This window comes from Onychostruthus taczanowskii, unplaced genomic scaffold (genome assembly GCF_017590055.1).
Source record: "Onychostruthus taczanowskii isolate IOZ18803 unplaced genomic scaffold, ASM1759005v1 scaffold78, whole genome shotgun sequence".
In the NCBI taxonomy this organism is placed as follows: Eukaryota; Metazoa; Chordata; class Aves; order Passeriformes; family Passeridae; genus Onychostruthus; species Onychostruthus taczanowskii.
The window spans coordinates 2,492,652-2,516,871 of record NW_024505671.1 but is presented as its reverse complement, the minus strand read 5'-3'; the positions used below and the strand labels follow the sequence as shown (position 1 = coordinate 2,516,871).

At 39.6% G+C, this 24,220-nt stretch overlaps 1 protein-coding gene across 1 annotated transcript in view; it reads right to left on the bottom strand.

Moving 5' to 3' along the window:
• The window catches only part of UST (uronyl 2-sulfotransferase), a 153,452-nt gene that overhangs the window by 62,413 nt on the left and 66,819 nt on the right, over positions 1-24,220 (bottom strand). The window contains exons 3-4 of the mRNA XM_041423521.1: positions 17,761-17,916; positions 10,383-10,462 (exon numbers count right to left, since the gene is read on the bottom strand). Of these exons, the coding sequence (XP_041279455.1) occupies positions 10,383-10,462; positions 17,761-17,916 (236 nt within the window). The remainder of the gene's footprint in view (positions 1-10,382; positions 10,463-17,760; positions 17,917-24,220) is intronic.

Below are 24,220 nucleotides of genomic sequence, written 5' to 3'. Positions count from 1 at the left end.
AGAAGTTCAATATATAAATTCACAATGAACAGCACCAACACAGTTAAGTATCCTGCATGGGTCCCAGATAAAGGAAATACTAATATTGTTTCATTTATGTAATGCAAAGTTACAGCTGGAAACAAGTAAGAGTGTAAACACTAACTCTCCATAAAACACTAACAGCAGCTAAACTCCACATTAATTAAAATCACCTAATTCCAGACACCCTGTATTTAAGACTTTCTTCCAAAGGTCTGGCTCAGGATTTCTCTGGACCTCTGATTAATGTTTCACTGTAATTCAGAGATGCAAATGTTATGCATTATACAGAAGAATAGGAAAACTAATTACAAAGTATTACAATAAATTTCCTGCAAATAGTAGAATAGCTGATACAGCTCTTTGGAAAGTATTAAATCAACAAACATGATAGGTAGAAAAGATGTATTTTCAAAATTGAATGAGACCACTGATTTGGCTGAGGTAGTCACATTAGCATAAAATCTTGGGGCTCAATTTCTTAGGAAGATTATTATGCAAAGGATGCTGCAATGATGCAGCACTGCATATTCAACTTCCTGTATGAATACATTTATCACAGGGAGTATGGGTGACTCCAGCCATCCTGTGGAAATGGCTGTTGCAGGGAACAAATCAATGTTAGGAATGTCCACATGGAAACTGAAATACAGTGAACTGTGTGTAACAAAAAAATAAATCATTGTAATTCAGCAGTATGTTTCATATATGCAATCTGTGGAATATAAAAATCAATGTAAGTGAAAGTTATGACATGGCTGCCTTGTTGCAGATGTGAAAATCTGCCGTCAGAGAGGGACTGTGGATGTCACTCTGCTTGAGGCTTTGAACCTACACAGTTTAATGTGATAATCTGTGATTCAGAAGCAATGTGCAAAGTGGTAATAGTTTCAGAAAACAAAGCTGCAAAAAGAGGGAATAATGAAGAGAGTGGTTTGCTAGTAAAGAGCCACTTGAACCACCAGGCAAGAAAGATGTAAGAAAATATTTTGCACTGTAATACGGCAAATGAAACCCAAAGCATCTAGAACCTGAAGCAGAGCATATTCACAGGGAAGGGGTAGTTCTAGCAAGGACATGCATACTTCCACATATTATCAGCAGTTTGGGAAACCTTACAGGCCAGAATGATAATCCTAGTTTCCCTTTTTCTGAGAAGCAGGAGGAGAGGAACAAAGGCATGATACAGCATTCATGCGACCATTCACAGAGTCCATTTTCAGAAAAACATGAACAAAGTTCATGCAGCATCACAAAAATGATGAAAAAATTTAAAAGCTTCCAACTTGTAAAGAGAATGAGAAGGGAAAAAAAACAGAGAAGGCTGAGAGTTGATTGCATGAGAGTGTATAAGAAATTATACATGAAAGTACACAGGTGAAAAATTTGATGAGTCTTTACATAGTGGACAAATGCACTCTAAGAGCTAAGGAAAAGGAGTCAATTGTACTTTTCTGAAAAATAACTGAATTTACTATCTGGGAGAACATTTCACTATTGAATTTATCAAGTGCAGCAGATTCTCTATTACTGGTGATTTAGAACCAAGACTTCCATTTCCTTTCTGAAAGATGGAAGTTGCAGGTTTAAACTTATTTATCAAGGGTAAAAAAGCTTCAAAATTACTCAGAACTGTCACCGTCCACCTTTTCGTCTGAAGGCAGGATCAGCTATGCAACTGCCACTACCAGCTTCAAAATCCTGAAGTGTAATCTATTCTGTGTTTGCTCTGCTGTCCTTGTTGTTCTAACCTTTTCCTAAAGGTCAGATCTAGAACTCGACACGATTCCAGTCCACCACTCGTATTATCATTACTCATTAAGAACTGCATAGTGCCTTTATATCTGCAGAATCTTTTAAATTAAAAAAAAAAACTTTAGAAGTGTTATGACAGTCCCCTCTTTCCCTGTCTTCTCTATTTGTTTTTCTTTTCCTGTGATTTTAGGTAAATTTAATTTTTTTAAATCTCTGATCATTTTTTAAATTTCTTTTGGACCCTTCTGGACTAATCATCATCTTTCTTAAATCGAGTTACTCCCAAATTGGTAATCTGCAGTGTGAATGTAAGCATGGAAACTGAACAACAGTAAAAACAGGATAATTGAGGAGTTATGCCTGACCCCACCTCCAGTAACTAGATTTCAAGCAACAATCTCTATTCTGAGAATATCATGTTATGAGCTGAATGAAAGATAAAAAACCCATTATGCAAAGAACACAGGAAAACTCAGGAAATAAATTCTAAACTAAATGATCTTAAAATGTGTGGAAAAAACTTACCCTAAAGCATTGCTTTTAAAAAAAAAATAAACCCGAAAAAACCCCTGCTTAGATCACATAAAGGTCAAGCTGCACATTAGATTTGTGCTTAGCCTTCCATCAAGTCACAGTTAAAAAGCATCATTACACACTCACATAATTAAAAAAGGTAGCATAAAAAAGGAAAAAAAAAAATGTAGGAGGGATTACAGCACCATGTGGCCATTCATGAAATGTGTACTTTACAAGGCAGACCTCACATGATGGTAGAAAGTGTTTCATGATGTGTTAGCAAAAAGTACAGATTATAAAGAACATACATAAAGACACAGTGTTAAGGCCATGCTCAAGTTTAGATGACATTTCCCTACTTTTAACAGCTTACCCAGAGGGTAACTTTTTTTTTTTTGCTACCATATTTTTAATGACATTTCCCTAAGTGTGTATTTTTTTAAAAGGAGAAAAAAATCCCACAACATAAAATTACTTTAATAGATAATCTTAGGCTGCAATCATTGTTTCAAGATGTTGATTCAAGAAGGCATTCAAAGAGCCCAATCCCTCCCACAGCTGAGCTGGATAGAGTCAGTGCAAGCTGACCCAACTACTGCTCTTTGTACGAAGTATACCTGAGTTTGCATTCAAAGCCTTCTGGACATTTAGTATCTTGTTATGCCAGCTCCATGCATTTGCCCAACACTCTTCAAATGCTAGTGGAGCATGGTTAACAGACATAATAGACAAGTTCTATAAAACATGAACACACTGTGTGACATTACTTGTTCCAAAGAAAAGAAGAATCAATAATCCTCAAATTACTAAAAAATCTGGGTGTTGTGACAAAAATCGCATGACTCTAAGACAATGAAAACAGCATCACAGAATCACTCTGGTTTTACTGACCTCCAGTCAGTCTATAAAAAAGTTAAATTCTATTTCCAAATCAATTGACCAAAGACACACATACATAGGTTAAATTATTGCAAGGCATGATGTTTATTTGCCAAAAAAAAAAGATTGTAAACATATCATCCAGCCCTTCCAAATTATCAACAAGCTAGCATGTAAGGCTTCCAAACATAAGCTGCCAGCACAGAGTGTGCTTCAGCTTTCAAACACAAAACTTATTCACATGACAAAGTTAGTTCATCCAGATTTACCTCCTTTTTGTAAGCCATTGTTTATTAGCTATAGAGACATTTTCCAAGAAAAAGGGAATGGTGTAACATCAAAGTGATGTGTTAAAATGCAATTTTTAGAGCTGCTTCTGAATGAGAGAAACCACAGAACCAATGACCAATCAAAAAAGCTCAACAACATTCAGAAATCAAGTTTCCTTTTGGGCTTATCCAGACTGAATTTCTCTGTCCATCCCTGCCTTCATATAGCATGTGATTTATTGCAACCCATAGGTCAGAATTCAGGTCAGAGTTGAAAGAAAATTGGCAACCTGACCAGCACTGCTGCATGTGACACTGTCTGCCGCTACAGCAGCTCAATTTATTCATTTTTATTAGTTAGTGTTGGCCATTTTATCTGTGCAAAAAAGTAATAAAAAAATATTCAGCGATACCGATACAGACTGTCTACCAAAAAAGGCTTATTTCAAGAAAAACAAGAACTTTACTCATGAACTCTGCTAATGAAAAACAGAAAACTGGAAATATTTTTTATGTTGATTCTAGGGACTAAAGGCAAGCTCCTTCCCAAGCAGAAGACCCAATAGACCTTTCTCTCCTCCCCCAAGCCTCTCTCCCCACACATCTCACGTTGAGCAAGGACACAACAGAGCAGGGGCTGGCATCTGAGCAGGGCACAGGGATGTGACTGCTGACTGTGGCCCAGCAGAAAGTCCACCAGCTCTGTTTTGCATGGCTTTCCCTTCAGCAGATGTACCTGCAGCGTGGCTGTCCCAGAAGTCTAGTGACCTCTTCAATATGGTTTCAAAGTGGCCAACATGTTCAGAAATTATTTAGCAGTTCAGGAGGTGAGAGGATGGAAAGATAGGCTGGACACCTCAAACTGTTGCATGGTGCTAATTTCTTTAGAAACTTACGCAAAAAGTGAAGTGTTGTCGCCTCCCTCAAGCACATGCACACATGCTAAATACACTTAAGATATTAAAAACTGCAGCTGAAAGGAAGAAGAGGACAGCAGCCTGACAGCACAGAAAGGATGACTCCTGACACAGCAGCGCTGGGTGATAATTCATCCTGACTCTGAACAAGTAAGATATACTGAACTGAATTATAAGGGCTAATTAAACTGTAAAATTAAGTAGAATCAGTGCTTTATCTCTGCATCTCCTTAGCACATTATAGAAAATTTTAAAGGAGTTAATTCCTCAGTGGTCTATAGCTACTGCAGAAAGTAAAGAATTCATGGCTCCAGTGAGATGTGAAAAAGCATTTCACTTTCTGGGTGGTTGTTTTAATGCTTCTCCCTTCTCTGTCTCCACCCTGCCCAATCATTCAGCCTTCAAACAAGCAAAACACACCAGTCACTGACAGAGGCATGTCATTAAATTTTTCCACACTCACCTGCACCATTCACTCACCCCAAGAGAGGAAGGAATGCCCAAGCTCCCTGCTGTGCCTGAACTGGGATCTGTAAGCGCATGCCCAGAAGATAAGCGTTTGACATCGGAGAGAGACATGCTGCCTTTCCCGTGACCAAAACAGATGTTGTGCAATTCTCCACATCCCTGACTCATCCTTACCCAAAACCATGGCCTTGCCACTCGCCTCTGCATCCTTGCAAACGCTCTTCCTGCTTTGAAATCTGTGACACTTGGAGCTCTCACCAAGTGTCTTGGGTGACTGCACAGTGACTGTTAGAGTCAATTCAGTAGATCACTGTGAAATCAAGGGGGGTTTTTCCACAAATTTGAAGCTTCCTTCTGATTAATTTTTTCCTGGACTATGCAGATGACAACAGGCACTTATGGTAATGCACAGTGATCAAATTGCAGGTATTCTGAAATAGATTTTTATCTCTCTGAAGGTTATTCTGGTTCTTCACAGCTTCTGCACTCCAATACTGTACTCCCTGGATCTACCAGCAACACCTGGAATCTCAGCAAATACATCAACAAATAAATCTTTACCTGCTTAGAGACATTATTTAATATTTGCTCCTGATTAACACTTTGAACGTTTTTCCCAGCAACATAAACTTCAAATCAGAAAAAGACAAAATCCCCAAACCGACAAAAAACCAGCACCACTTTCTACAAAAGAAACAGTCTTGAAATGAACTGGGTGAAGTAGCCACCCTCCAGCAGTACAGGGTGATCTTCTGAAGCTAACCATCACTACTCTGGATAGACTGGGAACAGAAGCTGCAAAACACTCTGAATAAAAGCTTTCTCTGTGACAAGGGCTATGTAGAAATTCACTAACATGAAAGAAGAACAAGACGGTTTTTTATCTTCTGTTTGAAGCTGGAAGTAATTTTTGCTTTCATGTCTCCTTTTATATTTATCTTTTTGTCTGCCTCTTTGTACTACTTCGGATTGAGAAAAGATAGTACTGAATCAGAAGATGAAGGTGAAGTAAAGGGGGACTCATTTACTCAGCTGAACCAACAAGCACTCTTAAAAAATGTTCAAGAATGAGGAAAATGGCCTTGACAAGCTTTCAGGTCAGGATGAGATTTTCAAGGTTTTAGAACTTTGTTCAGCAAAACTAATGGGGCTTCAGAAACATGCATGTACTCAAACTCATCACTAAAGGCTTAGCTCACTTCCATGGGAGATTTATTCTGGAAAGAAGATATAGCCTTTTTTTTTTGTTTTCACTTGGAAACAATCATAAGTAAATGCTTTCCTGAATAATCAGAGAGCTTTAAGTGCAGACAGGTTTACAAGCAGGTACAGGGCACAAAGGCAGAAAATTCAACTGATATGTCATTGCTGCAATTCACATCAGTAATGTTAAAAAAAACCAACAAGTTTATTGTTTTACTACTGTTTGGGAAGCTGAGAAGCACCAACAAGGATGAGGAAAAGGCTAAGGTATTTAATGCCTTCTTTGCCCCAGGCTTTAATAAAACACTAGTTTTTTGGTGTACCCTGCCCCAAGTTGTAAGACAGAGACAGGGAGCAGAAAGAAGTCTTCAATTCAGGAGGAAATGGTCAGTGAGCAGCTACACCAGTTAGCTACACACAGGTCTATTGGGCCAGATGGGATCCACCCAAGGGTACAGAAGGAGATGGCAGAAGTGCTCCCTGAGCCACATTCCATCACTCACCAACACTACAGGATAAGCGGGGAGGTCCCTGTTATCGGAAGTTAGGAAACGTGAGGCCCATCTACAAGTAGGGCTGGAAGGAGACTCCAGGGAAGCACAGGCCTGTCAGCCTGACTGACATCAGGGCCAGGGAAGGTTGTAGAACAGATGATCCTGTGTGCCATCACAGGGCACACACACAACAACCAGGGGACCAGGTCCAGCCACCTTGGGTTTGTGAAAGGCAGGTCCTGCTTAGCCAACCTGACCTACTCCTGTGACAAGGTGACCTGCTCAGTGGATGAGGGCAAGGCTGTGGATGTTGTCTGCCTGGACTTCAGTGAAGCCTGTGACAGCTTCCTCCAGCATTCTCCCAGACAAACTGGCTGCTCATGGCTTGGATGGGTGCACAGTTGGCTGGGTGAAAAACTGGACAGTACATCCAGTTGGCAGCCAGTCACGGGTGGTGCTCCCCAGGGCTCAGTACGGGGCCAGCTCTGTTTAACAGCTTCTGTTTAACAGCTTCAATAACGATCTGGATGAGGGGATCAAGTGCACCCGCAGACAAATCCAAGCTGGGCAGGAGAGTTGATCTGCTGGAGGGTAGGAAGGCTCTGCAGAGGGCTCTGGGCAGGCTGGAATGATGGGGAATTGTATAAAGCTCAGCAAGGCCTGGTGCTGGGTCCTGTGCCTGTGTCACAACAACCCCAAAGCAGCACTACAGGCTGGGGGCAGAGTGGCTGGAAAGCTGCTTGGTAGAAAAGGACCTGGGGGTGCTGGTCAACAGCAACCAAACACGAGCCAGAGAGTGCCCAGGTGGCCAAGGCCAGTGGCATCCTGGTCTGTATCAGCAACAGTGTGGCCAGCCGGACAAAGGCTGTGATCTTCCCCTCTATCCAGCACAGGTGAGGCTACACCTCAGTTCAGTTTTGGCCCCTCATTACAAGGACACTGAGGTGCTGGAGTTGTGTCCAGAGAAGCACAACAGAGCTGGTGAAGGGTCTAGACAATAAGTCATATGAGAAATGGCTGAGGGAACTGGGGTTCTTTAACCTGGAAAAAAGGAGGTTCATGGAAAATCTTACTGCTCTCTATAACTGTCTGAAAGGAGGTTTGTAGCCAGGTGGGGATTGGACTCTTCTGCCAAGTAACAAGTGACCAGGCAAGAGGAAACAGCCTCAAGTTGCGCTGGGGAGGTTTAGATTGGATGTTCAGAAAATTTTTTTTCATGGAAAAGGTTGTCAGGCATTGGGACAGGCTGTCTGGGGGAGTGATTGAGTCCACATCCCTGGAGGTGCTTAAAACACATCTAGATGTGGCACTTAGGGACATGGCTTAGTGGAGGATTTGGCAGTGCTGTGTTAACAATTGGACTTGATCATCTTAAGGATCGTTTTTACCCTAAATGAAGAATATATGCAGCAGGAAGAATAAATTGTTTCTTATCCCTTCCTGTGAACAAAAACTTGGTTTCAAAGGTATAAAATACCAAACAGGAGAAGTGAGTCACTGAATTGATGTCCAAAAATTCACAGATTCCTGCAAAAATTCAGATCCAGTAATGGTTCTGCTGCAACAGCATGTAGAAAGCCTCATGCCTTTTCCTGGAAGGGAGCATGAAGTTTCACCAAATTAGGGTGCTTCACTCTTCAAGCTGATCTTTGAGCCTTTCATGGATCTAGACCTGTCCTAACCTGCAGTCAGCTGTTGTCTCCTACCCACCCCTCTGCATCTGTCCTGCTCCCCACTCTGCTGGCTGCTGATGCCAAGCTATTGTCTGAGGTCTTCAGCTGTCACCCAGAAAACACCACACCAATATTCTGAGCCCCATTCTTTTAGTCTGAGGAGTTTTGCTTGACTTTTATGTTGAGCTGGCAGAAAAGATGGGGCAAACTGGAAGAAAAGTATTCCACAGACTATCTGAGTCCAGCTAACCACTACAGGTAGGGCGGTTTCTATAAATAAACAATTTAAAGAAATCAAGCAAAACTAGAACACTTTCATAATATTGTAATATTTATAATGGGTATTTAAATCACATCCTGAAATTTCTGTAAATGCAATATTTGACATTTAATTTACTAATGAAATCAGTTTAAAAAAAACACCCAAGAATTAAATTACCAAGAAAATATAAAACATGCTACTTCGTTGTTAAGTATACCTGCTAATAAATTTTGAAACTAAAAATGTTTAATTTAACAGAAAAAACTAAGAAAGCCAAACACTAGTACAAAATGTTGCTGCAATTCAACGCTGTCTGATTTAGAAGACTCATCAGCCTTTTCACTACTTCACACCTACTAGTTAAACCAAGGATACTCTCAATAAAACAAAAGGTATGTTTTCAGGTCTGCAACAAAGAGCCAAAAGAGAAACTACAAATAATTTTATACATCTTATGTAACTGGTTTGTAATTTTGCAGATTTGTATTGTAAGGAAAAGGTCAATACATTGTAGATACATCATGTATACACTACAGAAGAAATGTGATACCTTAGTGGCAAGGATGTAGCACAGGTACAGAAAATGGGATCCATAGGGAGGGGCAAGAGGTTAACACTGTTGATCTTCTTCTCTCATACCTGATGTTGAGTACCATCTCTGTAAAATCAGTCTAATCAGGAAACATCCCTTTGACCCTCCCATGTGACTACTCTTTTGATCTGGCAGTTTGGAAGAGGAAAAAGATAATTTACCAAAAGTGTGAAGCCCTAATGATTTTTATTTTTTAATGGTAATACATTAGAAATGGAACTCTCAAAGAATCAGAAGTGAGAACATAGAAGATCAAAATTTTGTTTAACTCCTCTTGTTTCAATATAAAAAATCATGCCCATAGTTAAGTTCTATATTAAGTGAATTCCCAATTGCTAAAAATATTTTATTTTCAAAGACAACAAAAATAAACACATCCTGCTCCCAATTTTATAATTTCTTACTACACTGTCTACAGAAGCCTGAAGCCATGCATTCATATTACCATGCAAACAAAATGTACCATGCTGTGTATTTAGGAAAGCTTTGGCAAAGATCTCCAGTACGATCATAATTCTACAGAATTTAAAAAAATCTAAATGCAAGGAATCCAATCTGGTGGCACATATAGCATGGTTCCTGAATATAATTTCCAGATTAAATTTACAGCCTGGACAACAACCATCTGCAGTCAGCTTTAACCTCTGCATCCTGGCTAAAAGCTAACTGGCATCTCTCATTCAAGTCCTGCCAAAAATTCCTTAGAAGTTTCATCCAAATTCAACCTTCTTCACATTCCGTGCTATAAAAGTCTCTAGAGTCTTGCTGCATACTTTTAAATATCTGCCAGAAGAAACAGCACTCCCATGATACAGAGTGTAATCTGTTTGCATGGTTTAAAAATACTTCCATAACCTGTGGAATGGGGGCTATTTTGCCAGAACAAAATTAAATTGGTTATATTGGTGGGGAGTCATTCCAGGCACAAAATTAATGAACTCAGTGCAGTTTTACATCTCCTTTTAGTGTCTGGCTGTACACAGATGAAACACTAACAGAAGTGTTCTGCCACTTTTAAAATACAAGTGCACAGTTTAAAGACCTAAGTTACCATCTCTTGCATGTTGACTGGAAACATTGTAAATCACAATCATCTCAAGAGGCAAAAGCATATAACAGCATCCTGGCTTTTCACAAACATACTGTACATAATTATGCTACAGAAAAGTGAGTGTGGGGGGAAAAACCCAACAACTTCGGAATGTGAATTCTAGTGCCAGAGGGAAGGAAAAGAAGTGCATTGTATTGTTTATGAGTAAAAGAGGGGAAAAGTTTTCCGTATTACAATTAATAGAAATCAATGAAAAATATTTTTGACCAAAAAATGCCTTACCTTGAAAAGTTGAGGAAATGAACATGTCTAGTGAATAAATAGGGCTGCTCAGCAGTGCTTATGTTTTTAATCAATTCCATCTAAAAAGAATTAACAAATCAAATTTTCCACATTACATCAACACACAATGAGACAAACATAAAACTTTCAAACAAATGATGATATAATTTTCAAGCCTGAATTATTTAGGACCTCCTTCCCCACTATCCCTCCCAAATATTGTCATCAAGATAGCATGAAGAATATTTTATATCTAAGCAAGAAAGGTTGAGCTGCAGACACCATTCTGCTACCATGGAACTTATGTACTTTCAAAATATTTCCAAAAGTGGGTATCAGTTTAAACAAAGACATAAACTAAAGGAAAAATCTAAACTCTTTCCAAATCTTCAAGAGCCTTCCAAATGGCAGCTGCCCTCTGAAGATACTAGCTCTATTCACCCCAATGCCAAAAATGCAAAATGTCTGAAACTGTAACAGAAAGCAGGAGCTGAACCAATGGTCATTTTTGTGTAACAACAAACACTGCCAACACAGTCAAGACACCAATTGATCTGCTTGTTTTAATACAGAAATCAGGACTTGCAATTTATTTTACTATTACAACAAATTAGGAGTACAAACTGAATGGACATTTTTAGAAAGATGATGCTAAATTCTAGTTCAGGCCCATTCACATAATGTTAATTTTAAAAAAAACCAAAAAAAACCCTGAAATAATTGGAGTTTCCAGACCATTAAGCTAGATTCATGTACACAACACCACAGATATGATAATCTATTTTGTGTAAGCTGAACTCTAGCTATGATTTAGAGGAAACTGGAAGTATCTAGTGAAGCATCATGCCAGAGAGTCAATGTTTCAGTTAATTTTCTTTCCTTCTTATTAATTTCCTACGACTTAATTTCCAATTTTCTGTTCTGTGTTCAAATGCAGGCTATGTTATGGACAGTGAACAGAAATACACTTGAAATGACAGGTTTATTGATCTTGCAAACTGGACAGTAGAAAGCAATTAATACACCAGATAAAAAAAAGAGGTAAGTCTGTGAACTACATGTTCTGATTTGAGTCATATGTGTATGATCAAGGAGAGGAGGAGATATGTATCTCCCCACATAATCTGAGGAGACAGTAATTAAAAAATGTATTTCTTAAAACTTGAATGCTATAGTTGACACAGATAAAATAAGCAAAAACATGGGAGTCCAGCCTGCTGTGTGGTCAAAATAAAGTACCTGGCATGTGTGGAGTTACTAGCAGCAAAAAGAGCACGGTAAAAAATTCTGCCCATGCCATAGCAAATACCAAGCCACATTTAAGAGACAGCAGTTGCCAAATTTTTCCCCTTCTAATGTCCAGTTTCAATGGACTGATATTTTGCCATGGTTCTTGTAATTTGTGTCACACCTTACTGCTTCTTATCCATCTTGCATCCTCCACTTTTTCCCTGTGCACATACCCTGCCTTCTTCTTTCAGCCAACATAAGCTACAGCCATTTAACTGCCAGAAAGAAGTGCACACACTTACCCACTTTCTCTACTTTCCCTCTGTCTTCAACAATTCTATACCCACATATACACTATGACCACTGAAGAAAACAGTCCATCTTCTCAGGATGGACTTTTTCCTGTCCAGCTAGTTTGAGTACATCAAGGTATATTAGGTAGAGACCTTATACATCACAACATATTAGGTTTGAGAAAGTATAGCAAGGTATGTTACATCTAAAAAAGGCTGAAAACCCAAAGAAATGGAATGTAAGACAAGATCACCAAAAGAAAGACAATATAAAGGGAAAAGGGAAATGAGGATATAGAGAGAACATGTGCAATTAAAAAAAAAACTAACACAAGGAATTTAAAGAAATAGTCAGGAAGGGAATAGCATCCCTTCCTTAGCTAGTCATACATGGAGTCTGGACTGCTTGATTCAAGTATAAACTAGTCTTTGCGCAGCTTCTTCAGTAGAATATAAACACATAGGGCAAGAAATTCATAAACCTGAAGAGCAAAGCTTGTCCAGATTAGTATTAGAAAGCCCAGGAAGCTTTGCAATTCTTAGCACAAAGGAACTGAGTATTGTTTCATCATGCTGTGAAGAGACAAAGGCTTTCCTAGCAAACCAATATGTTGGCATTTCTTTAGAGCTGGTAACTCACTCTGCCAAAAAATTATATTCTTCATTCACCTTGGAGAATCAAACAGTAGAAGAGCCTGTAGCCTGTGTATTAGACGTCACAATTGGATTCTGTGATATACAACCCGCTACAGATTATTTTTTTGTTTGTTTGTTTTTTTTTTTTTTACTGAGACAAGTTACAGGAGAAGTTAAATTCTCAGAACTGTATAAAGCATGATGTTATATTTTGCATTTTACTTCTGTTGCTCTAAATATATGAAGTAAGGAACGAAGACAGCAGAAGGAAGTTACTGATTTGGTATAAAAACTCTGTTCATGCTCCTATAGTCATCACTGTAATTCCTTCTTGGCATAAATGAAAAAAGCCTTACTAGAGTATGACTATGAAGATATAAAGACACTATATCCATACAAAGTAATCTCACTAAATCTAAAAACACAGGCAGCTCTAGTAGAATACTGCTAGATAAACTTAGCTGGGGGTATATGTGAGTGTTGCAAAGCACCAGATGAGCTTCCCTTGGCTCCCAGTTGTCCCCAGGGCTGGCACCAATTCGCTTTCGGGAAGCAGATTGACATCACAGCACTGCCACGTTTCTCACTTCACTTCACCTGATGTCAGTATCACATGAACCTGCTGCTGGACAAGCACAGGCACTTTGGCCTCAGGAGCAAGGGGAGGCTGGAAGGATGCACACAGTGCAGGACAGCATCTGGCTCCTGGCTTTTTTTTTTGATCTCTTGCTACTAAACTCAGTCTCTTGAGCAAAGACAACAGCTTGCTCCAAAGCAGAAACAGAATTTTGTTTTGACTTAGAGTACCTTCATATTTAGACAGTTAATGATCAACTGGACTTGTAAGCAGATGTGGATAAAGATACAATGTGCATAAGAACAAACAAGTAAAATCCATTCTTCTAAAAATCCTGCCAAAAGGGTAAGTAAGGCTTAACTGAAATGACACACAGATGTCAGGAGGGAAAAAATAAATAACTGTAATGGCTTAGGGCCACATGCAAATTGTGGCCATATTTCCCATGGGCCTCTCCCTCTCTCATCATGCTGTCCTGAACTGCTTTCAGGCTAACAACCCAAATGCATTGCTCAGAAAGATATAGTGATCCCTCCCTCCTCCTAAGATTATGTTAAAGAAAAAAAAAAAAACAAAAACAAAACCACAACAAAGAGAAAAATCTCCAGTGTCTCTCAGAAGAAAAAGTTTAGTTGATTGGTTTTGGTTGTTAGATTTTTTTTTTTTGTTTGTACGTTTGTTTCTATAAGATGAAACAAAAAAAGAAAGAAAATAAGATGTAGAGGACCCACAGAGAGCAACAGTGAGCAGAGGATGAGGGCTGAAGAAAACAAGTGCTTTTGGATGGAATGAGTGATGAAGGAGAATGACATACAAGTACAGATGATCATATCATCCTAAGTTTGAAAAGAAATAAAAAGATACGAGCAGCAGAAGATAAACAACCCTGGCAAACTGTTAGGGAAGAGATGAGTCAGAACACATTCATGGGTGGTTGGAGGGAGAAGCCGCAGAAATATTTGGAGAAGTACGAAAGGAGCATGTACCTGCTAGGATTAGGGCTCATAAAGAGCTATTTCTCTCTCTCACTGCTGCCCAGAGCCCTCCTGCTGGAATTAGGCAGCTTCAATGAAACATTGCTGAAAAATACACTAATTTGCTCTTGAAATTAACTTGCAATGGGCTGGTGCTGCACTGCAAATAACACTCCAGCAGACGGCACCGTGAAGTGACTCCAGGAGGGCTGGATGGGGATGGATTTTCTCTAGCTTCAGCATTGTTCCTGCACAAAGACTCAACTCTGGCCTTCGAGACAGGTCACCTTTCTCTCTTCTGAAGAGGGCTAGTCCAGTCCCTGAGCTACCCACTCAGGGAAGCCCCACTTTGTTTGAGGTTTGAAGTAAGTAAATTCTACTGGGAACAAAAGGTAACAATCCCACCCAAACAACAGCGAAAATGTTACTATTTTTTTTTAAGATACTGTATTTCAGTGTGAGAATTTGAGGTCAAAATGCATAAAAATGGTGAGGGAACTGGGATTTTCCAGTGCGGTCTGCTGTATCACACTATGGTCTCCACTAATATTGACACAAAAAGGACAAAAAACCCCTCTGTATCTCTCCTCCCTGTGCACTCTTTACGTTTTTCCACTGCTTTCAGTCTCTACTGAAGGCATGCAGGGCTCAGGAGGCACAAGTACCTACAAGAATTTTGGTATATCACTTTCATCTCAGTACTCATTTCCATAAATAACTCACAACTCCCAGGAATGAGACTAGATCTTCATTTTCAGCTCTCAAAAGCTTGGAATGGTTTCAAGAATTTCTTCACCTCCCCAAGCTGGTATGACCAATTTTCTGTCTTCAAAAGCATTAAAGAAAAATTAGTGATGGATTTTTAGTGCGTTGAACTGGAATTACATATAAAGTTGGCTGCACAGCCATAATGATGGGTGGTAGAAGGAAACAATTTGAGGATAAACTACCAATTACTCTTGTATGTGACTGGCATTTCTATACCTATAAGCATACTCATTCTTACTTCCCTGAATGCAATGAAATGGTAGTGGAGGACAAAGTCAGGGCAGGGGAAGACTTCATTTTGCAACAGTTTGAGTGGCATTTTAAAGCCACATCAATTAGGTTAATATTATGTGTTATTTCCTGCATTTAATTTACTTGAAAATATTATAGCAAATGGCAAGCCATATATTAATACATCTGTTTCCAGAACTCACTCCCTTATGCCCACAGATGTTCAAAGGCTTCATTTATAATTGCTGGCAGACACACATAATTTGGGAAAATTTCTTAGTAGGAAGCAGACTGGAAAAGGCAATGAGAATATGGATTCCAATTATGTGCAATCCCCACAGTCATTAAAAACACCTACATGCTTAACTTTATATAACAACAGCAGACTGCATAAGCTAAATATTTACAGAAAAGTCTTGGCTGGGTCAGGGCTTTAACCAAACACAGGACACAGAAATGACAGAAGGAAGAGAGACATATCATCTCAAGTGAGAAGCCCATGCTCATGCTGGAAGCCTACAGCCCAGCCCAGCTCTCTTTTTTCTTGTTCCAATGCCTGAAGCCTGAGATCATTCGTTGCCTTAACTTCCTCTTGTTACACCACATTAAAGGTGGAAAACATAATTTATTTTTTCATATTCTGCTCTCAAAAATTGAGAAGACAACTCAAAATGCCCTGAACAACAGAATAGTTACTGTCTCTAAGCATGTTCTCTGGTGATCAAAGGCACTTTTCAGCAAAAGTACTCAATAAATTATGAGCCTCTTGTAACTATGGAAATAAACCATAAATAAAAATAAAGAGACTCAAATTATGGCAGGGAAATCTATAGAGTAAATCATCAGCTCTGTAGCAATACTTCCAGCACATTTGCCGTTTAGTAAATTAACCACTTAGGGAGTGCAGAAGGTAATGCAGATAATTATTTGTCAGTGTATTGGTTGCATCAAAAGTAAGTCTGGGCCTCTCTGGAACCTCCACATGCTGGACTAAAGCACAGAAAACTGTGAAGAAGTGATCTTGTATTATGTTTTAGCAAAGGAAAATCCACCAACCAGAAAAAATCAGAACAGAACTGAAAGGAAGAAGCTGATCATGGTGAAAGGTGATGATTACTAACACCTGAAAGATTTTTGGGATTTATGGTATGTCCCTCAATCAGCAATGAAAATTGATGAAAGATACAAACAAAACCCAAGCAGTCCTACCTACAGAAATCCCATATCCCAGCAGAAAGACTAAGCAGACAGGCTCTGTAGCACGGGATAGTTTGACTCCTTTCTGATGGCACCATATTGCAACCTTGCCAGGCTGCACGGTGCTGCCGGTAGGATACACCCAGGCATGCTGCAGCAGACACAGAGCAGGCATTTCCCTGGCCACAAGCAGGGGCAGTGAGGGGACACTGTCTGCCTCCACAGCCTGTCACTGGTGTGCCACATCCAACCATGCACAGCAGCCATATCTGCGCTGGCACGGCAGCCCTGCCCAGCTGGACCCCACCTCTGGCTGAACTTGACTTATGGAGTGTTAGGTCAGCCAGCAGTGGTGGGACCCCATGGATACCTTGAAGGGGAGGAAGGTGGGACCTGCAGGAGCAGTATCAGCTCCTAAATTTTCATTTGGAATGAACTGCTGCATCTAAAATAACAAACTTGTGCTCAAGAACAGGCTGCAAGTAAATGACCCCCAATCACAGCACAATGTCACTGGCAGGCCCACATCCATATTTGATCATTGCACACATCCTTTTGTGGTTTGCAGGCTGCTATTTCTAGAAGTGACACAGGCAGCAATTGCAGCTTTTACCTGATCAGCAGCTCAAAATAGCAGCAGTGGGCAATGTGTGCAGCATCCGACTACAGACGTGCGCTTTGAGTCTGAGGTTTTCCTGCACTGCTTGTATCAATCTGCTCCCAGAAGTGATACTTACAGTGGGTACATGTGTACCCTGAAGAGAAGAAAATTTAAATAACTGGATCTGTCATAGAAACAAAGCTGCAAAAGTAATCCTTCTACAACTTTAAGGGAACATGAAAAAGGGTGTCTGTGTAAAGAGGTTTCATGTGGTATTTCTACTTCCCTCAGTGAGGGTTATGCAATTAACATGAAAAAGACAGATAAGCAAGAAGCTGAGATAGGATCAAGGACATGTCATATTATAGAAACATGGGTTAGCATGGCCCTGGGAAACAACTTTTTGAAGCAACAGATCACTAGAAGTGAATTAAGAAAGTTATCAAAAAGGGCCTTTTTGGTTATTATTTACTGCCGCTCTGTTTAAGACCCAAGCTAGGTCTGAATAAGGTGTCCTTGTTACAGGATAAATGGCTGCAGATACATGGATATATGTCCCATATCTGTTAGCACTTAACTGCACTGTACTAACCTTTCTTGCCTCGTTGGTAGTCTAACTGACTAAATTCAAGAGCTGTCTCACTGGAAGTTAGTTTTTCTGGTTAGCTACCACATCATGTTGTTCTTGGCTCTGCCACCCATTTCTCTTATTAAGTGAAGTCACTTAAAGAACGATGAATTCCGCATGATTACTCAGAACAAAGTAGCAATACATCTTTTCAATAGGATTATCTGCTAGCATATGCCTTTGTTTCTCAGTTTCATACACATAATAAGAAAACAGGATCTAAGACAAGCAGGAGTAACTTACCTGCTCATTTTTGGTCAGTCTTGTTTTGTTATGTATGTCAGATGTAACCAGGTTGAATCCATGTTTCTCTGATAAAATTCTTAAAAGCAAAACTACAGTTCGACTTCCACACTTTCCAACTCTGTTGTAGACCACCTGACTGGGAAAAGGAAGTACCTAAACAAAGATTGGAAAAAATGGAGTCAGTACATTGATATTTTGTTTCTGTCCACCTCTGAATTAGATGCTTTTACCTTAAGCCAACAGCCACATAGAGGAACATTTCTAGGCCCCAGGTCAGAAGAATTCACTTCCCCCAGCAAGGTAGAAGCTCTTCAAAAGAGAAACAGCATGGCTCAGGGAGGTGGCAAGGGGAGATTTCCCCCTTGAGGTGCAGTTAAATGTGACAGATTGGCAACTACTCCAGAAACACTATGTTGGTAATTATTATTATTATTATTATATTATGTTGGTAATGATCTTGATCATACTGCTTGTAATCTCAATGCAAATACTCATCTTTAGTTGACTATCTCCCACAAAAAGAATTTAAAGAGTGAATTTGTACTACAGTTTGGCAGCTTGAAGTCAAGCTGACATAATGCAGGAGGAATGAATGCTCGGATTGCAAAACTTCAGCTTAAAAAGAAACAAAAGGAACCAAATAACAACCAGTTGCACAGAGCTAAAATTAATCAACCCTTTTAATTTCAAATATAAACATGAATCTTTCAAACAGACTCAGAGAACAAACCATGCCACTGGTCAAGGATCTAGGTGCAGAATAAACAACACAGGGCCACAGGGGGCCTGAGGTTAACTGGCACAGCCTGATCACCTCTGTACAGGTAATATTTGATATTCATTAAATATTTGATAATATTTGATATTCATTAGATATCAAAATAGAACAGCATCATCCAACCTGGCCACTGGAAATGGTGTCCAGCCCACACTAAATAACTCTTGCAACCTGCTCTCCTCTCCAGGAAACCAGAACAAGACAGTGTCTCACAGTATGTCAGGTGCAGCCTTATTTTGTTCCTGGATGATGTCTATGGGCTATTGTTTCAGCAAAAGGCATTCTGAAGTCACACTACTGCACTAGACAAGTATTTGCTGTACAGCATATAGCAGCATGTGATGATACAGGCCCAGAGGAAACTGTTTCCAAGCCTTTAAGTTGGCTAACAGAGTCAGGAGCTCAGAGTTTCACCCACAGTGGTGCATACACAGCACTTATTAAGACAATGGCACAAAACATTTCCTGACATAGGGCCTGCACCTGGGTTCCAGGCAACCTGTGTTCAGCACAGGGCATGGCCAAAGTGACAGTGTGTCTCAACATACAGCTACTCCTGCTGTTGGTGCAATCATGTTCTTCCAGCAGAAGGAATTCTAACATAAAAGCAGTCAGATGAGGCATATGGCACTTTTCAGTGCATACATCTTCACTACATTTCAACTGCTAATAGATCTTCATCAGGGAAGCAAAATGATTTGTCAGGCAACCCTACAGACTACTTTCAAAGAGAACTGCCAAACAGAAGAAAAAAAAAAAAAAAGGAAAAAATCTGTATTCCCTTATATTTAACAGCAACCTACTGGCACTTTGCTCTCAGTGTTACATTTCATGACCAAATGATCATTGCTGCTGTTACTGGTTGCAATGTTTAGGATATCCTGCACTGCAACATAAATGTGGAGGCCATTTTCCCCCAAATTAACATGGGAAAGACTAAGTATTGGGTGATCATGGCCTCAGTTAAGGTTTCCAAGTTGCAGGATGTCACATCTGCTGATTCAGCAAGCAAAGAAGGGCCTCTCAAGGCCCATACAAACCCCACACAGTGCACTAAGCTTACTATTTTGTAACACTTTTGTAGGGTTTTCTATGAGAAACATAGTCCCCATATTTCTATATCAATCTTTCCTTCAGAAGCCTTGATTCCTATGAAATGCAAAATCTCAGCCTCAATTACTAGAGAACTCTAAAGGTGATGAATTTAACATCCCTGTGCTACAGCTGTAGCTAACTTTTCCAAAACTACTGTTAATGGTGTCTGAAAGGTTAACATGTGAGCACATTTTATTATGCTCATTATCACACCATAATGAAAGAAAACATGATCCCTATTCTGGATTGTCCCCTTTTTGGTTCTTTTCTTTGCATAACAAACACTAGCATCACTACTTGTCACAGTCCTGCAGCACCATCCACACATTACTGCAACTTGTGGATTGGGAATTACTCCTCTGCTTAGACATATGCTTTTGGAATATTTTGCTGTGTAAGTAAGTTAAAGCCTTCAAGAGACACGATAAGTAGATGCTGACAAGTGTCAGGGAAGGAGAAACAGCACATACACTACATGTAAGCATAGCATCCCAGAAATTAGATGAATGATGAGAGTTCATAGTTACGGAAATATTTTTAAATGCTTCATAATTATTAACTGCTTTGATTTTCCTAGCAGTTTGGACTAGGCAAGATAATGAGCAAAATTTTTTTCTTTATTGGCACTTCAGTCAAGTATAATTTTATTGCCTACAGATTACACTCAAGTTCTAATTAAATCCTTGACTGAATTATCCAGTAACTTTGGGTGAATCCTATAAAAGTAAGTCTTCAAAAACTAGATAAAATTTAAGGAGGCCTTTGTAAATTCTCTATTTTAAGTGCAAACAATTTCGTCAGCTTGGAAAAATGACCAGTAGTTACCAAATTTTGCCAGTTCTCACATATGTTTCTGAAACTCACCTTCCTAGGTAGCACAACTCTGTTCTGCACACAAACCACAGTAACCCCCAAAAAGACACCACAGCAAATACTTACTGCAGATGAAGGAACCTGAAATAAAGGGCTATTATTTTCAGACACTTATTTAGTTTAAAGGAGACCAATGTATCAGTGCCTTGTTTCAGTACACAGTGAATGCACTTAGGTCTAATCAGACAAGATTCAAGATAAGCGCTGCAGCTCAAAGCTCACTTCAGAAGAACAATCACGCGTGGTAACCAAAACTTCCCTTGCAGCACTGCTGAGCGTGGTTGGCTTTTGGGATGCACTCCTGAAACGCTGCTCACGTTTCCTCCGCTTGCGTCACCATCGCACTTATCACACCCAGATGACCCAAAGCGTGTGCCCAGCGCACAAAGCCATGCAGTACACAGGCTTTTGGTGTACAAGCAAGTATTTGTTTAACGTGATCCATTCCCTCAGGACGCTGCAAATCTGCTCTCCATATTTAGAAAATGCTGAAGTTATTTGAGGAGAAGAAATACCACTTCCAAAAACATGAGTTTGTATCAGGCAAAACTAAAAATGCAAGAAATGGAAAACTTCTCCAGAGAGGAACTTTCTTTTCCCCCTCATGATACGCACAAGACACTCAGACAAAACAAGAGATGGCGGCAGAGCAGGCACTTGGGAAGAAGGCTCCTATTGTATTAGCAGAAACAAGGTGAAAAAACAGCAGCTGGGCATTTCTAAAATGCTCATTGGATTACACTTTATTGTTACTTCCTACCTAAGAGTAGGTATCATGTAGACTAACTGCTGAGATGATGCTCTGTCAACTTGATATTCATGTAACAATATACACAACTGCAAAATAATTGCAGAGTGACTTTATTGAGCACTGCATCAAAGCCCAGAGGTAATATAAACAATTCAAACATATAATTCACTTTGGAGTTACACATATTAGCACTTACAGCCATAAAAAAGTAAAACTCGCAGTATAATTACAACAGCTCTCTCTAAGAGTTTGGAAAATTATATGACGATTTACTTGTCAGTTCAAACAGGTTTTTTTTCTTTTGTTTCATAGTTAAAGAAGGACCAAGAAGAAAAAGCAAGTTTAGCCCCAAATGAACTTGCATTACAGAAAATGACTGTCAAGTACCTCTGCAGAGAGGTCTGCCAGTCTCAGAAAGGGAGCCATTCAACAGATAACCTGATAAAATACCAGGCTTTCATCTTCATTGGGGGCTTTGTGTACGGTTAAATCTTTGCACCATTAAAAAAAAATTAGGCTGTATAATTGCTTATAGTGTCAATGATGTAGGGATTCACTCATAAGCCTCTATCATTCCACTTTTACTGAGACAAATCCAGCACAACTTTGCCCATTTGCCAAAAATCTCCCAATGCAGGTACAAGCTGCCCAGGTGTCATTCTCTGACACATTTCAGGAAGCAGTACAGAGGATACTTTATTCACACCTTCTGCAAGTAAGTGACCCGTGTCCCTACACACAAGTGGGGCCAGAAGCAGATGCCAGAACTGGCTTCTCCTTTCTGAACAGACACTAACCTGTGGTCAGGCAGTGCTCCATGTTTATCAGGTGAATAAGGCCAACACAGAAACTACTGACAAGACTGTGGAAACAATGAAACATTTGCTAGCATATCTTTATACAGCATTGCACCTTCCCAGTCCAGCCTCTTCATTTTCTTTTCCTGTCCAACTAAAACAGAATTGTAAGAACTTAAAAAATGGCTTAATGGGTGAGAGGAATGGCTCATTTGATTCATGAGAGGAAGATGATACTCATAAGGTAACTACAAACCTGACAGTGGTCAGAAGCCCATTTCTCTCCAGTGTCTCCCTTCTTCCTCCAGTGTCCCCAAAAATTATATATGGCATGTTAGAAGGCACATCCTTCCATGCTGCATGAAGAATTTCTTACACAATTTGTTCCAGAATTTTGTTACCCACCATGCATTTAATTTTTATTTAATCTTCTACAATTTCCAGAGAATATCTGTTCTCACATTGTGGATTTCATGAAGACAGATCAGATAATTTCAGTCATCAGCTTTGAGATCTTCTTAGATACATTGGATGCTCTTTTTAACTGAAGTTTTTCACAAGCCTGCCACGGTCTTTAAAGACAAGCTCAAAAGCCACTAAGAGATAGCCTTCCAAAATTAAGTTCAGGAATTGCTGCTCAAAAATCTCATTTCAAACAAGTATCAACTTGCTCACTTTGCAATCACAATGAAAATCACAATGAAAAGCAATCACAATGAAAAGTTGCTAACACAAAGTTATGTCAGCAGAAAACATGATGGCAGAATGAATAAGGGAGTAAACAAAATATATTACTAGCTGGAATCCTCCCTCCCCATCTAAACCACACAGTTCCAGTTATATAAACAGTCACCTATAGAGTGTAGTGATGCTAGACAGAAACAATCTTTTTGAAGTAATCAACTCTAAAGCAGACCAGACAGCATGATCATCTCTATGGGTCATTGAAAATACACCAGAAACCACAAGAAAAGGTAAAAATGAAATTTGTTTGTTTTCAGAGTTTAAATGCCATATAGCTGTAGCAGAACACTGAAAGTAAGGCAGAAGAAGAAACAGAATATTCTTCTGTTGCATTCTCATTAAGAAACTAATTTAATTGAAAAAGGGTGACTTCCTCCCCCACCACCACAAACAATGCATTTCATCTGTTAGACAGATGATATATTTGGAAGACTAAGTTGAAATGTGTTTTCTAATGGTTCAACATCCCTAAGTACCAAGCTAAATTGAAAACATAAGCACGGAGCACCAGCAGCAAAAGGAAACTTGGTTGTAGACAGTCCTCGAATTTATTAAGACTAAAAGCATTACTATGAAGTGTCTGCCAAAGCCTACGGTCCCTGATGTGTCCCACAAGAGAGATTTGTGTAGCCAAAATCAAAACTTGCAGTAATTTTCCGGTGAAGAAGCACTGCACACTTACAAATCTAAAAAGACCCGAGTTCAAAGCATAGTAAAGTATCCCTATTAAGTCTCTGATCAGGTTACTACAAGATACTGTAGCTATAGAAACAACAGTAACATCAATAACAATCTGGGAAAGTTACAAAGAAAAGGACAAAGATCTAGTTTCTAATGTTCAAAGTTTTGGATGCAGCTTGTCAACATGTTTGGGTTCTCTCATCTCATACCTTACACCTGATTTACTCATCTACAACAACAGGCTGCAGCAGAGTAAAACCCCTTCACCTCCAATCTGCTGCACAAGATGCCCCACACCACAGGGAGTGCAGAATCAGGTTTATTTCAGGCATAAGAAGTTACAGCAACGTAGCAACATTCAAACTTGGCACACGTATACAAAGTCAAGCAGGTCGGTAGAGAGCACATGCTCTGTTCACTCAGCACTTTCAGGTACTCGCTGATATTAGGGAGCCTCTGGAGGTGTGAGCGGCACTCCTGGCTTTCATCACTTAGCAACACTCACTTGTACTTAAGTGTGGCAGCTCAGTTCCAGCTCCTTTCAGGGATGAAGCAGGTGATGGGGAATCACCCTACAAAATGGATAATTGCTTTGGGATAGGGTACAACCACCAACTCTAGACTAATAAATCTTTTCCTTTTGGCCTGTATTAACATAGCACACTTTTCAACCTCTTCTTCATTCTTCTTTCTTTCCTCTGCAGCTTGCAACTTGTTCAACTCTTTTGGGGCCAAAAT